This window comes from Corvus cornix, chromosome 20 (genome assembly GCF_000738735.6).
Source record: "Corvus cornix cornix isolate S_Up_H32 chromosome 20, ASM73873v5, whole genome shotgun sequence".
In the NCBI taxonomy this organism is placed as follows: domain Eukaryota; kingdom Metazoa; phylum Chordata; class Aves; order Passeriformes; family Corvidae; genus Corvus; species Corvus cornix.
In genome coordinates, this window is record NC_046349.1 from 13,681,575 (window position 1) to 13,694,342 (window position 12,768).

Sequence of the window (12,768 nt, forward strand, 5' to 3'; positions counted from 1 at the left end):
TCAGTAATGCGGGATTTTTGGTTTGAGTCTGACAAGCTCATAGCCTCCTGTGGTGTGTTTGAAGCTACAGAGATGCAGGAATGAAACCAATCAGCGCTTGCTTCTTTCTCAGTTTGCTTGCAACTACAGTATCATTTACCTTCCCAAAGTATTCCTATCAACAGGGTGCTTATTGCAATGAAGGAGTTCCTTGTGACATGGGGAAATAGAATTTGTTTCCTTCCTGTAATCAATATCAATCAAAGAGGCATTTCTATTTTCTGTTGAAGACAGGAACCAATATTGCTAGTTTTATCATAATTTGCTATCAAGCTTCAGGATCTAAAACTATAAATTCAAATGTCCACATTAGTTCCCCAAGCAGATGTGCCTCTGCACAGCTGTGCCTGCATCTGGGGAAAATATGGACAGTTTCTTTCTGAAGGTTTATTGTAAAGCTGGGAGTATTTGTTGAATTTGTGTTCACTTGAACATAACCAGGTTCATATGCATGCCAGGCAATGAGATAGTTGCACCTGTATGGTTTATGACATCTGAATCTGGGGGAGGTTAATAAAATCCAAAGTTTTCATGTCATAAGTTATTTGCCTTCAAGGGATCTTTTTTTTTTCCCCTCCTTCTTTCCCCTCAGTGAAGTTTAACTTTCGTGTTCTTGTCAGATGCAAACAGAGTATTTTTCTAAAATACCTCTTTTTAAACAAATATGATTTAAAAACCCCAAAACATTAAATTAACCCTCCATGTGACTAATTAACCAGCTGAACTTGCTGGCAGAAGAGATCTTGGCTGGTTTTTGCAGCGCAGTGTTGCCCTGCAATATTTCTTTTTTGGAAAGTGCATTTTGCGTGCAGATTTCTTCTTTTGGGTGCTCTGAAGCTACAGACCAGCAGATCTCATATCCTCCAAGCCTTATCTTGTGGTTTATCTTTCTGATGCTGCTTCCTCTTCTTCACGTGTCAAGCCCTGAGAGTTTGTGCTCAAGGCTCTGCACCAGTTGTGCACTCCAAGCATGGCAGGAGAAGAGTTTGGGTAACCAAAACCTCTGGGAAGCTGGACCACGCGGAATAGGACATTGGCTGTGTTTGCCAGGAGGAGGGGGAAGCTATGGATAACATGGAATGTTCACACACCTGATTTCAGGGCCACGGAGAAGCACAGGCTCCCCGCTCAGGTGTCTGAGTCACTCTTGGGATGAACCTACAGCTTGTGTTAACTGTAGAGGAACTCAGGTTTTAGGGATGAGTTGGATGTGAGTATCCCTTGGATGTTGAGGTGCTGAGAATAGTCAGATCTTTTGTAGCAAGGACAAAACTGAAGTTTCCGTGCTCCTTCCATCCTGCAGGTCCCCCCGGGCACTGTGACCACAGAGGAGGGGGAGGCACGTTTGGTTCCCAGCTCTTTTTTCCCAGAGTTGAAGGACAGCTGCTGATTCGTAGCCAGCTGCTCCAGTCAAGGCTGTGGAGGAGACCGTCCAGTAGGAAAGGCAGTGGCTGCTCCTGTGCAAAGAGCTTGTGGATGTGACTGGGATAGAGTGGCAGCCCAAACACAAACCTAGAGTGTAATGGTAGAGGTTAAATCCCTGAGCCAGCTGTTTGCCTTGGTACAACATCCAAATGCAGACCAGGGCTACAAAACCCCAGTGCTCAGGTGAGGGCAGAGGAAGGCACAGGGACCCCCAGCCCCCCACCCCTGTGTGTGCCAGGCTCCTCCTCACTTCTGCTCTGGAACAGGAAAGCTGTACAGAGAGGGGCTCCTGCTCAGCACAGCCAGCCCAGCTTTCCCCTGGGTTTTAACTTTTAAAATGGTGGCGACTTTTTATTTTTCTTATTAAAAAGAAGCTGGAATGGCAGAGTTGTTAGTGGAACTCACAGGAGCTGCTTTACAATAACAAATGTATGTTCCACTTTCCTTTTATATTTGAATTTTGCCGTCTGTGTTTTCTTGTGGTTTCGCAGTCAAAGGAGACATTGTTTCTTAGCCTGGGCTTCCCATGGGGCTCTGACTTTTAACTGTATGTGACTTCCAACATCCAGCTAATTCATTGGTGTGTTAGTGAAACCGGAGCCTTTGATGGAAACTCAAAACCCAATCACGGCTCCGTGGGGTGATTCACGCTCTGACACGCGGGGCCGGGCTGGAGCCACGCTCCTGCCGAAACCCCGACCAGCCCGCCCAGGGGGATTTGCTGCTGAGGGCACGTCCCAGCAGTTGAGTTTGTCCTTTTCCCCACCTTCCCGAGGCCCCTGTGCAGGGAAGAGCAAGGCCAGGCTGTGCTGGACCCAGCTGGTGCTGCACAACATCTTTGTGCCACTCTCGGGGCCATCACTTCCCTGTTCTGGAGGTGGATTTTGGCTCCTGCAGGGATTTTTCCCCCAGCTCAGGAGCAGCATGTGACAAACCACCTGCACCTTTCACACCTGATTTACCTGCAGGACTACAGGGCTTGTTTGCACAATGGGATCGTTGTAGGGGCCTCTTGAGCTTTGAGCTCTCAGCCGTGGATTTATTGACTGCTGTTCCATGTGCTACTGCAGGGGTTGATGTGCAGTGGCCAAACCACAGATTGTAGCTGCATCTGGGAAATTCTCTTCAAAACTAATGTGCCATCAAATGTAAGGGTAGGTCAGCGGCCCTCATGCTGTGCTGCAAGCATGGCTGTACCTTTGAGTTAGAGGTGAATGAAAAGCTCTCACTGAAACTTTTGAGCCAAATTCAGAATATGTTGCTTTGATGGAGAGGAGTTTTGGCAGAGGTGAGGGGAAGCAGCGTGTACCAGCTGGTTTGAGGGGGATGCCTGGGCTGTGCAGGTTATGTGGATTAGAAATACTCCCAGATGGGACACATGCAAGACTTAGGTTATTCTTCCCTGTAGGAACTGTGGATGGGGCAGTCAGTGTGCTGCAAAGCAAAGCTGGAATTTCTGGCTGTGTGCCATCAATGTGGACACTTCCAGCACAGAACTCACCCCATTCAGGGCGTGCTGCAGGATCTGCAGAGGAGTTCACACAGGGCAGACAGTGTCCTGTAAACTCACACCAGGGCTCTCTGCTCACGGGTTTCCCTGCCCAGCTGGGGCTGGTTCCACAGTGCCTCTGACAGCTGGCAAGGGTCCAGCTTTGCTAACTGGCGGCAGAGCCCCATGCTGAGGAACTCCCTCAGCGTGGTCCTGTCAAAATCATCCAATTTGCACCCTCTGATTTACTCGTGGCACAGCGAGTTCTGTCGTGCTGGGGAGGTTTAGATCTTTTGTCATGAGTGTGCATGGAAGTGCTTTAATGACACAGTTGGTTTCCTTAGCCAGCTGTGAAAATGAGATCTCCAAATCCTCCTCCCTGTACATGTGCACTGGATAGATGCATTGTGCCTCTTCTTTTAAACTGTCATCTGAGATAGTCAAAGCATCCTGAAAACAGGATCAGCTCTACACAGGGCTGGGGAAACTGAAGCCCAGAGAGGAAACAACTTGCTTCCACTGCAGCGTGAGGTCAGTCAGGAGCAAACACTCCCCATTGCTTTCTCCCAAGAGCTGCTGTCTCTGTCCCAGACCTGTATTAACCCCATCTGAAAGCAGAAATCCCAGTAAGACACCGGGAGTCTGGTTGTCATTTACTGTAAGGAACAGCAGAGCAAGTGAGATTCAGTTCTTGGAATTTTGACAAAACTGTCATCAAAATAAGAAACACTTAAAATTGAGTATCATAAAAAATCATAATTTAGCAGAATCAGATGTTCAAAAGATTATCTTCAGAGGCCTTTTCAGACAGCTTTGGTAGGGAGCAAAAGGAACCGAGGCAGATATTTCCTTCTGGTTTGCGTTCCTTTGCTGTGTCCCAAGTACATTAAATTGAACAAAAACATGTGAGAAGATTCAACTTTGTTGCTCAATGTCAGCTCTAACTGAAGCAGGCTGAGGAGCTGCTACATGATACAGTGGCTGGACGAGGTCTTTGTTGAATTCCTGACAGCTATTGATACGCCACTCTGCCTGAGACAATGCAGTGACATTTTCCCTCTTGGTACAAGTATTGTTGAGCAAAGACCTCCCCAAAAAAGCCCTTGACATTGTTGCAATCAGCGGCTATTAATGATGGGGATTAATGATCAAATCCAAGGCTGAAGCTGCTTGCAGCAGGAAGGGGGAGTGGGGGGCAGAATCGGGGCTGTTCTGCCCAGAACATCTCCTGTGTGCAGCAGACGGTGTGAAAGGCTGCTGGCACGGAAAGCGGCGCTGGGGCTGGTGCAGGGCCCGAGCAGGGGCCGGTGCAGGGGCTGGTGCAGGGCCCGAGCAGGGCTGGTGCAGGGCCCGAGCAGGGGCTGGTGCAGGGGCTGGTGCAGGGCCCGAGCAGGGCTGGTGCAGGGCCCGAGCAGGGCTGGTGCAGGGCCCGGTGCCCGGCCCGAGCAGGGGCCGGTGCAGGGGCTGGTGCAGGGCCCGAGCAGGGCTGGTGCAGGGCCCGGTGCAGGGCCCGAGCAGGGCTGGTGCAGGGCCCGAGCAGGGGCCGGTGCAGGGGCTGGTGCAGGGCCCGAGCAGGGGCTGAGCAGGGGCTGGTGCAGGGCCCGAGCAGGGGCCGGTGCAGGGGCCGGTGCAGGGGCTGGTGCAGGGGCCGGTGCAGGGCCCGAGCAGGGCTGGTGCAGGGGCTGGTGCAGGGCCCGAGCAGGGGCCGGTGCAGGGGCCGGTGCAGGGGCTGGTGCAGGGGCCGGTGCAGGACCCGAGCAGGGGCCGGTGCAGGGGCTGGTGCAGGGCCCGAGCAGGGGCCGGTGCAGGGGCTGGTGCAGGGCCCGAGCAGGGGCTGAGCAGGGGCTGGTGCAGGGCCCGAGCAGGGGCTGAGCAGGGGCTGGTGCAGGGCCCGAGCAGGGGCCGGTGCAGGGGCTGGTGCAGGGCTGGTGCAGGGGCCGGTGCAGGACCCGAGCAGGGGCCGGTGCAGGACCCGAGCAGGGGCTGCTGTGCGGTCCGGAGGCTCCGGGAGGCGGCTCTGGCTCTGGCCGGAGCGGGGGAAGGTGGGCGGGGGGCAGCGCGGCTCCCGGGCAGCGCCGCTTATCTCCTGCAGAGCAGCAGGAAGGGGAGCCGCGGAGGAAGCGATTTCTCACGGCTTTGTGTTCGCTCCTCATTAAATGCTGCTCGCCGGGCTCTGTTTTCCCACTTCTCGCTGCCGGCCGGGATGATCCGTGTGAATCACCCGAGCTGCCCACACACAGGCACAGCCCGAGTGGCTTCCACGGGGACAGAGCCAGTGATGCACAGCTCATGCACCAAAGCCCGTGTTACCCTGAGCTCGGAGACCCAGGGAGCTGGGTGCTTTCGAGCAGATAAAATCCCCAAGCCTAGTGAATCGATTCCCCAAATTTACGTTTTCCTCCTGGCCACGGCTTGCGTTGTCTAGGCAGGAAGGTGCGTGCAATCAGCTTTAAAGATGCAGCTTTGTACATCCCAGGGAGAAAGAGCAAAGTGCCCGACAAGCAGGGCTCTGTGGGGATGAATGGGAAATGAATTACTCCCTTGTACTCACTAAGGCAGTCGGTCTCTCACAGGTTCTTACTGGGGCTATTCAAAGATGCCAGTAAGATTTGCAGATGCTGCTGCTTTTGTCTTGCAAAGCCCAGCACTGCGCGGGGGATTTCGATGTGCAAGAGCTAAACTCGAAATCCCCAAGAAAACTTGGCTCTGTAACCCATCAGTGAAAAGGCAAAGCTTGCAGTGCTGCTGGGAGCTGAGGTGCTGCAGCTGCTGAGTGCTGCTGAAGTGCCTGTTTGGGCTGCTGGCAGGACAGGGTCAGCATTCCCTGCAGCAGGGCACAGGGCATGGGCACCACGGGTTTCTCACTGGGCTCTGGCTGCTCATCCCCTGCAGGACCTGGGAAATCACTGCCCCTCCATGGCCTGACTTCTGGGTAAGAATAAAAAAGTTATCTTATTTATTTCCTACGAATCTCTCTTTCTCCTGCTAATAATGTAATTCTACATAAAATACAATAATATTTAAATTCAAGAAAGCATATCCCAGATTGAAAGATCTAAATTTCAAAAGTTGCACCGAATTCTCCCTGTAGAGATATGTTGTATCTATGGGTGACCACCTCCAGAATCTTTAAGGAATTTGCCTTGCTTTCTGACTCTGCTGGCAATTTATCCCTTGATTTTAGCACAAGTAAGCAGTGTTGCAGCCTCACCTGTGCAAAGAGATTTGCTCTTTGTGCAGCACAGCAAAGGTGACCCTTTCAGATGCCCCCAGCCAGGGTCACTGCCAGCTGGCGGGTGCAGGGTTTGGTTCGTCTCAGCACTGGGTAGGGAATGATGTGGGTGGGAATTTTTAATTCTGGCTTTAAGTGCTGTGTATTTGGAGCTGGGGTCTCAGTCTGTGAGGTGACCTAAGTTTTGAAACAGTGCAGGAGAAGAAAAGTGTTTCATGTGCCTGATGTGTGCTGTCGATGCCTGCGGTTGCCGGGGCTGTCACAGGGGTTGTGTTGGGTGTGTAACTGAACAAACTTGGCAGCTAAAGGCACATCTGCTCATTTTTTGCATGCAGAATTACACAGGTGCCTTCCTGCAAATGGCACTCCAATCCCCCCCTTTCCCAAATTTGACTGTTATTGATCCATGGATGGACTGCAGAATGAATGAATTTGATTTCTGCAGAGGTGACACGATGCTTTGAATCGTGCTACACATTTCTATTTTGTTTAGGAACCCAATCATAGCAGCAAACCAAACAAGAAAAGTCTCCTTGTTTTCTGAATGATGTTATTTGTTTATCTGCCAAAGTGCTTTGCATTTCCTCAGGTCACAGACCAGCCTATGTCTGGCTATGTTAATATTATAAGAGTTAGGCAAAAGTGAAGTTTAAGAAAAATCTTTCAACTGAAAGAAATAGGATCTTGAAGTCCCAAAATAGAGTATGGAAAGGTACACATCATGTCTGGCTTCTCTTTCCCCTTGTGGCAAATGTGACTCAAAGGAGTTGGGTTTTTTCCAGCTCGATCTGTATACAGTTTGGGGGAGTTTTATTGTGAATAGGTCACCTTACGATACACAAAAATATTTCCTCCCAGAGTTCTGTATTCATAAATCTTTCTTGATCCTCGCTCTCTTGAAACTGAAATCCAGATGATTTCGTTTTCTTCATGGAAAGGAGAGCGAGAAAGAGTGAAGGCACACCTTAGTGTGGGGCTGGTGCTCCCGTGGAAGGGCTTGGAGGGAGCAGCTCTGATGAGCAGAAGAGCAGCACTGAAAAACGGAGATTTTACAGCAGCTTGGTTGTTGCTAAGGGAGGGAAAAATTAATTTCAAAGTTATTTTAAAAAGCATTTTAAATCTTCACTTCTCAAAGTTTGTGTAAGGGTCAAATTTATTCCTCCTTTGCTTCGCCAAAGAAAAGATCAGCGCTTTGGTTAAATGTTAAAGCAGCTGCCTGGCATAGTGGAGGTGACTGTTTATTGACAGTGGCACTCTTCAGTAGTTCAGTTTTAAGAAGAGCCATATCTCTGAAGCACAGCTCTGATGTGTCCTTTCATTCTAGCCCACAGTGAATTTTCTCTATAAAAAAGCAGCACAGATACTCTGTCCCTGCAGAGCAGGGTGAGCATCGCTGTTCCCTGGTGCACGTAAAGAGAGAGGCTGTGTGACATGACTGAAGCTGTGATAAATTGGTGGTGAAGCTGAGTGTAAAACTCTGATTTTAAAGCTCCTGGCGTGTTTCTGTGGGCTGTTCATCTCCACTGTTTGTTCCTAAGTCATCCTGCTGTGTTCATAGCAAGTGAAAGGTAGATGGGAACGCTTGTGGTAAATGATCACCTGTATTAGTCCTGAAAATGTAATCAATTAGCTCAAGATTAGGACAAACCCTTTTAAATAGGGACACTTGACTCTTTCACATGTATTTTTTTCTCTTCGTATTTGTGTTTTATAATGCTATTCTGATTTTACAATTATGTCATCCTACAGCATTGCCATAATGCCATAAATTACAAAAAATATGTTACTTTCACTTTCTTCCACTGACCAAACAACTGATTTAAAATCTGGTCCTGTGGAGGATCAGGAGGCCTTTTACTGCGTTTTATGCCCCTGGGCCAGCAGATAATACAAACATTGCCATATGAACAGGGAATCAGTTCCTGTCTTCTCTGTGTGCATTTGTGCAACACACACCCACAGACATGCACGTTATTGGAGGGCCATGAACAGTTGTGTCTTGGGAACTCATTCTGTACATGAGCAAACACCACTTAAAATTACTTTTAAAGGTGGTCAGTATTAAACCCTGTGTATGTAGCCAGTTCTGTTACAGCTGCTACTGACTGTGCTCACTGGGGGCAGATTTTCTTCAGTAATTCATTGTCTGTTTTCCTCCATTTCGGTCTCCCACCCATAACTCTGGGATTTTGTTCTTCCAGGACAGAGGGTAGAGCAAAAGCTGCTTTGCTGTCACTTTAATAACCCCTCCTGTCCAAAGGATCCTCTCGTTGTAGCTGGATCCACAAAGAATTACTCTGTCAGGCATGACAATAAACACACTCAGTAATTAAAAACTGCTCTTCCCCCTCGCCCCTTGTGAAGACAGCATGGCTTTTGGTGATACAATGGCTTTTCACTGAAGGCCAGGAAATGCTGGATTTTGAAAGTCCCATACTTAGGGTGAGTTTCCTGTGGCTCCCAGTGGATCTGGGCTGTGGATCAGCAGGGGCTGATTCCTCCATCAGTGCCTGTTCCCAGCAGATCTGTCATTTTGGTCTCTGTTGCCTTTCGTCTCCTATACGCTTTATCCATTCCTAAATCTGCCCGTGGCTGCCGCTGTATTTATCACATTCCTGGCCACGCCGTGTCTCCAGTCCCAACCCTGGCGCTCCAAGTCCAGCTCCCTGCTCCTCTCCTGGCTCCCAGAGCCAGCTGGCAGCTTTGCACAGAGCCTCCTGCCCATTCCCTTCCTCACCATCTCCCGAGGTGTCGGAGGTGTCTGGGCTGGGCTCTGCAGTTTGGTCTCGCACAACCCCTGCCTAGGGCCTGGTGCCTTCAATGGAGCTATTCATGCAATGAGAGGCTGCTCACTCGGGCCCTTGGCTGGAGGGGTCTCTGGGGCACAGCCCCTGTCTTTGTGTGCCTCCAAAATATGTGCTGGATGAGGAATGATAGCTCTGGAAGTGAGTGTCGCCTTACATTTACCATGCTGGAGGAAGGCTGCCAGCACTGCATTGATGCTGCATGTGGTCCCCTTCCAGGGGGGAATTAATCCTTCTATGCAAAGATACCTCCTGCTGACTGGTGAAAAGAAAAGAAGGAAAAAACCCTGGTTTGGCCATGAATACCATTAGCTTAATCTTCCTTTTCTCTGATCTTCCAGTACTATTTGCTTTGTATGGCTTCATCAAGGTTTTGTATGTGGACAGAGTAATTGAAAACAAATTTAGCATGTCTCAGACCATAAAGTTCCCTTTCAGCTAGATCCCAGGCTATGCGGTAGATAAATGTCTGGTTCTCATTTTTGGTTATGTGAGAAATTCAGAATGGTTTGATTTGTAATTTTGAACGTTAATAAAGAAGGAGAAGTTTCCTTGTCTCCTGGCCTATGGAGGTGTTCTGGCTTTCTTGCAGCAAATGCTGTTTATAAAAATGTTACTTAGTACAGGAGAGTCTGTTTGTGTCCTTGAGGCCAAGAAACCCCAGGCTCTAAGGTCGACTGAGACATCCTTGTGCTGTTCAGTCCCAGACCCAAAATGCCATCTCTACCTGTACAGGCAGTGTTTTAATGCAGTGCAAGAGGAATGGCTGAAGGTGAACCAACAGCTTGGAGAAGGATGAGTTTCAAAGAGCGGTGAATCAATGCCAGAAATCTACATTTATCTATAGCTATAGATACATGTCTGCAAATCTCTTTGGTTTCCTGAAGGCATTGCAGGCCCAGTGTGTGATAGGAGATTTTTAATGTCTTGCCAGCTGCACGGGTACATGGAGAACAAGCCCCTGGGTCTGCAGATCTTCATTGGCACCGCGGACGAGCGCATCCTCAAACCCCATGCCTTCTACCAGGTCCATCGCATCACGGGCAAAACCGTCACCACCACCAGCTACGAGAAGATCATTGGCAACACCAAGGTTTTAGAGATCCCCCTGGAACCCAAAAACAACATGAAAGCAACGTAAGTAGATTTCTTTTTATTAGCAAAGTTGAGGCGGATTAAGTTGGCACTGAAGTTCTTTCTCTTTGGAAAGGAGTCACTTAAAAGAATAATGATGCTTTGGAGGGACTCCCCTTTCCAGCACGCTGGGATGATTTATGAGTGCAAGACCCTTTTTACAAAACCAGCTACAAGTCCTTGGGTTAAAGCTGCTGGAAGAGTTCCCATTCATCAGGAGACCATGCAGGCACCCCTGTTCCCTATTCCAATTGCTGCAGTGACTCTGCTGTAATCACAGAATGGTTCACGTGGGAAGGGACCTTAAAGCTCACCCAGTGCCACCCCCTGCCATGGGCAGGGACACCTTCCACTATCCCAGGTTGCTCCAAGCCCTGTCCAGCCTGGCCTTGGACACTGCCAGGGATGGGGCATCCAGTGTCTCACTAATAATCCATCATCTTCACAGTCAGAATGGGTTTGTAGTGCACTCAGGAAAAGAAGACTCGAATCTAAGTCCTTATGCTGCAGGGACAAGTGAGGAGCAGGGGCAGCAGACAGAGGAAAGGTGTATGATTAATTTTACAACATTTAATGGAATACAAAACATCTCTTCTGAGCTCCATCAAGTGATCTGGTCATGAAATCTCCTCTTGTAATAGGTTAACAGAAAAGCAAGTACAGGCACATCTTGTCTGTATTACTCCTTCCAGTTTTATGGAGGCAGAGGGATGAAGTGGGCACCAGTCTGAAAACTTCAGGCTTGAATGTGTGCCAGGCAGCATGAGAGTGATTGCTCTGCAGAGGGAAGAGCTGTATCTCCATCCTTCAGAGGATCCTGACAAAATTGGCAGAGCAGTTGTATTTTTAGGCCCCCCTACTTCATCACAAAATCCCCATTCTTTCTTCATATTTTTTTAGAAAATATACCTCATTCCTAACAAGGAACCCTGGAGTAATAAACCCCTGCACATCTGCAAGGGCAAGGAACAGTGTGGGTGTAGGAAACAGCTTGGGGCTTATACCTCCCCAAACGTGATTTTAATTCCTATCAAAAGGAGAGAAATGATGTGTTTTTAGAACTGATATCAAAATGGGCTGGCAGTGCCTGCTTAGTAGCAGTGCTCACTGCCCGCTCTGAGAACTATTGCTGAGCTTGACAAATAATTGTCACATTTTCCTAACACAGGCATGTTTGCAAGGCTACCCTGGACTCTTGAGAAGCCAGCCTGCACTCACACTAAATACTAAGTTGCAGTGCTGATTTAAGCAATCCAAATCCTGTCATTGCTGCTCAGCCCCATCCTGCTCCCTGCACCCTCCCTTTGTGCAGGGACACAGTGAACAGGACACAGTGAATGGGAGAATGAATATCTGCTCTGCCAGGCTCTTACCTTGTCTGGGAACAATGTCCCAGGGCTTTGGAGGATGACACAGTGACCTGGGCCAGGCTGCAGAGCCCAGCTGTAGCAGTAGCACCCACCCTGTGCAAAAGGAGGAGAGAGCAGTTTGGTTCCTGCTTTGGAGCTGAATTCCACATGCCTGGGTGGTGCAGGCAGTGGGGATTCTGTAATCAGCTGCCTCAGCTGCTGTGATTCCCCACGGAGCTGAACTAACCTAAACCAACCTGCCCAGGTGTGGGAAGGGCTGCTGTGCAGTCCCTGGGAGCGGGGCTGTCGGAGAGCTGCTGATGGAGGCTCCTGCCCCGGGGTGGGCTCTGCCTTAGCACAGGGGAGATAAGACTTGGAGCTATAATGCTTGGAGAGCAGCTTCTGCTGTTGCCAGAGAGTGGGGAGAGATCCAGCAGCATCCCTCATGTGCTGCATGTCTGGGATTTCTTCCCCTGTAGCTGCTGAAATGGGAATATCTGGATCCTAACCAGAGCAAGTACTTAGAGCTGTTCTTAACCCAGAGGCCGAAGCAAAACAGCTTCATCCCCCTGAGTGTCCCCTGTCCCAGCTGCTGCGAGCAGGGGTTGAGCTCAGGGCCGTTTGTGTTGTTGCAGCATCGACTGCGCGGGGATCCTGAAGCTGCGCAACGCGGACATCGAGCTGCGCAAGGGCGAGACCGACATCGGCCGCAAGAACACGCGCGTGCGCCTCGTCTTCCGCGTGCACATCCCCGAGCCCAGCGGAAGGATCGTGTCCCTGCAGGCGGCCTCCAACCCCATCGAGTGCTGTGAGTATCCCTGGGGCCTGCTCCTCTCCGTGCCGTGGCTCCAGGCTGGCACCGAGGGCAGACCCACCGTGCTCTGCTCCTCTGTGCCAGCCGTGGAGTGACCGCGGCTCTTCCCCGCGAGCATTCCCTGTTCTGAAGGAGGCTTGTGGGGGGGCTGGTAGCTCTTCAAGGTGCTTGGAGCTTGTGAGGACAGCAAGCTCCAAGCTCCAAGTTTGGGGACTTCTGCAAAGTTTATTTGTTAGCATGTTGCTGTTGGATCCTGCTGCTGTCCGGTGCTCCCTGGGAGCAGGAGCAGTGTTGGGGGTGTGTGCAGGGACGCACGTGCACTGTCCCTGTTGGAGCACAAGTGTGCAAGCTGCCTGCATTCCTGGCTTTGAGTGGAGGCACAATCAGAACTTGTCATCCACAAACTGGCGGTGGCTGGAGGTTTGAGTTCAGACTGGGCCGGCACTGAGCACTGTGGCCAGTCCTGTGTGCCAGAGGAGTGA

At 50.2% G+C, this 12,768-nt stretch overlaps 1 protein-coding gene across 5 annotated transcripts in view; it reads left to right on the forward strand.

Annotated features, from left to right (window-relative positions):
• NFATC2 (nuclear factor of activated T cells 2) overlaps nucleotides 1–12,768 on the forward strand; it is an 82,912-nt gene that overhangs the window by 18,450 nt on the left and 51,694 nt on the right. For all 5 annotated transcript variants that reach the window (XM_039563460.1, XM_039563459.1, XM_039563462.1 and 2 more), the window contains exons 4-5: nucleotides 9,924–10,126; nucleotides 12,108–12,280. In XM_039563460.1, the coding sequence (XP_039419394.1) occupies nucleotides 9,924–10,126; nucleotides 12,108–12,280 (376 nt within the window). The remainder of the gene's footprint in view (nucleotides 1–9,923; nucleotides 10,127–12,107; nucleotides 12,281–12,768) is intronic.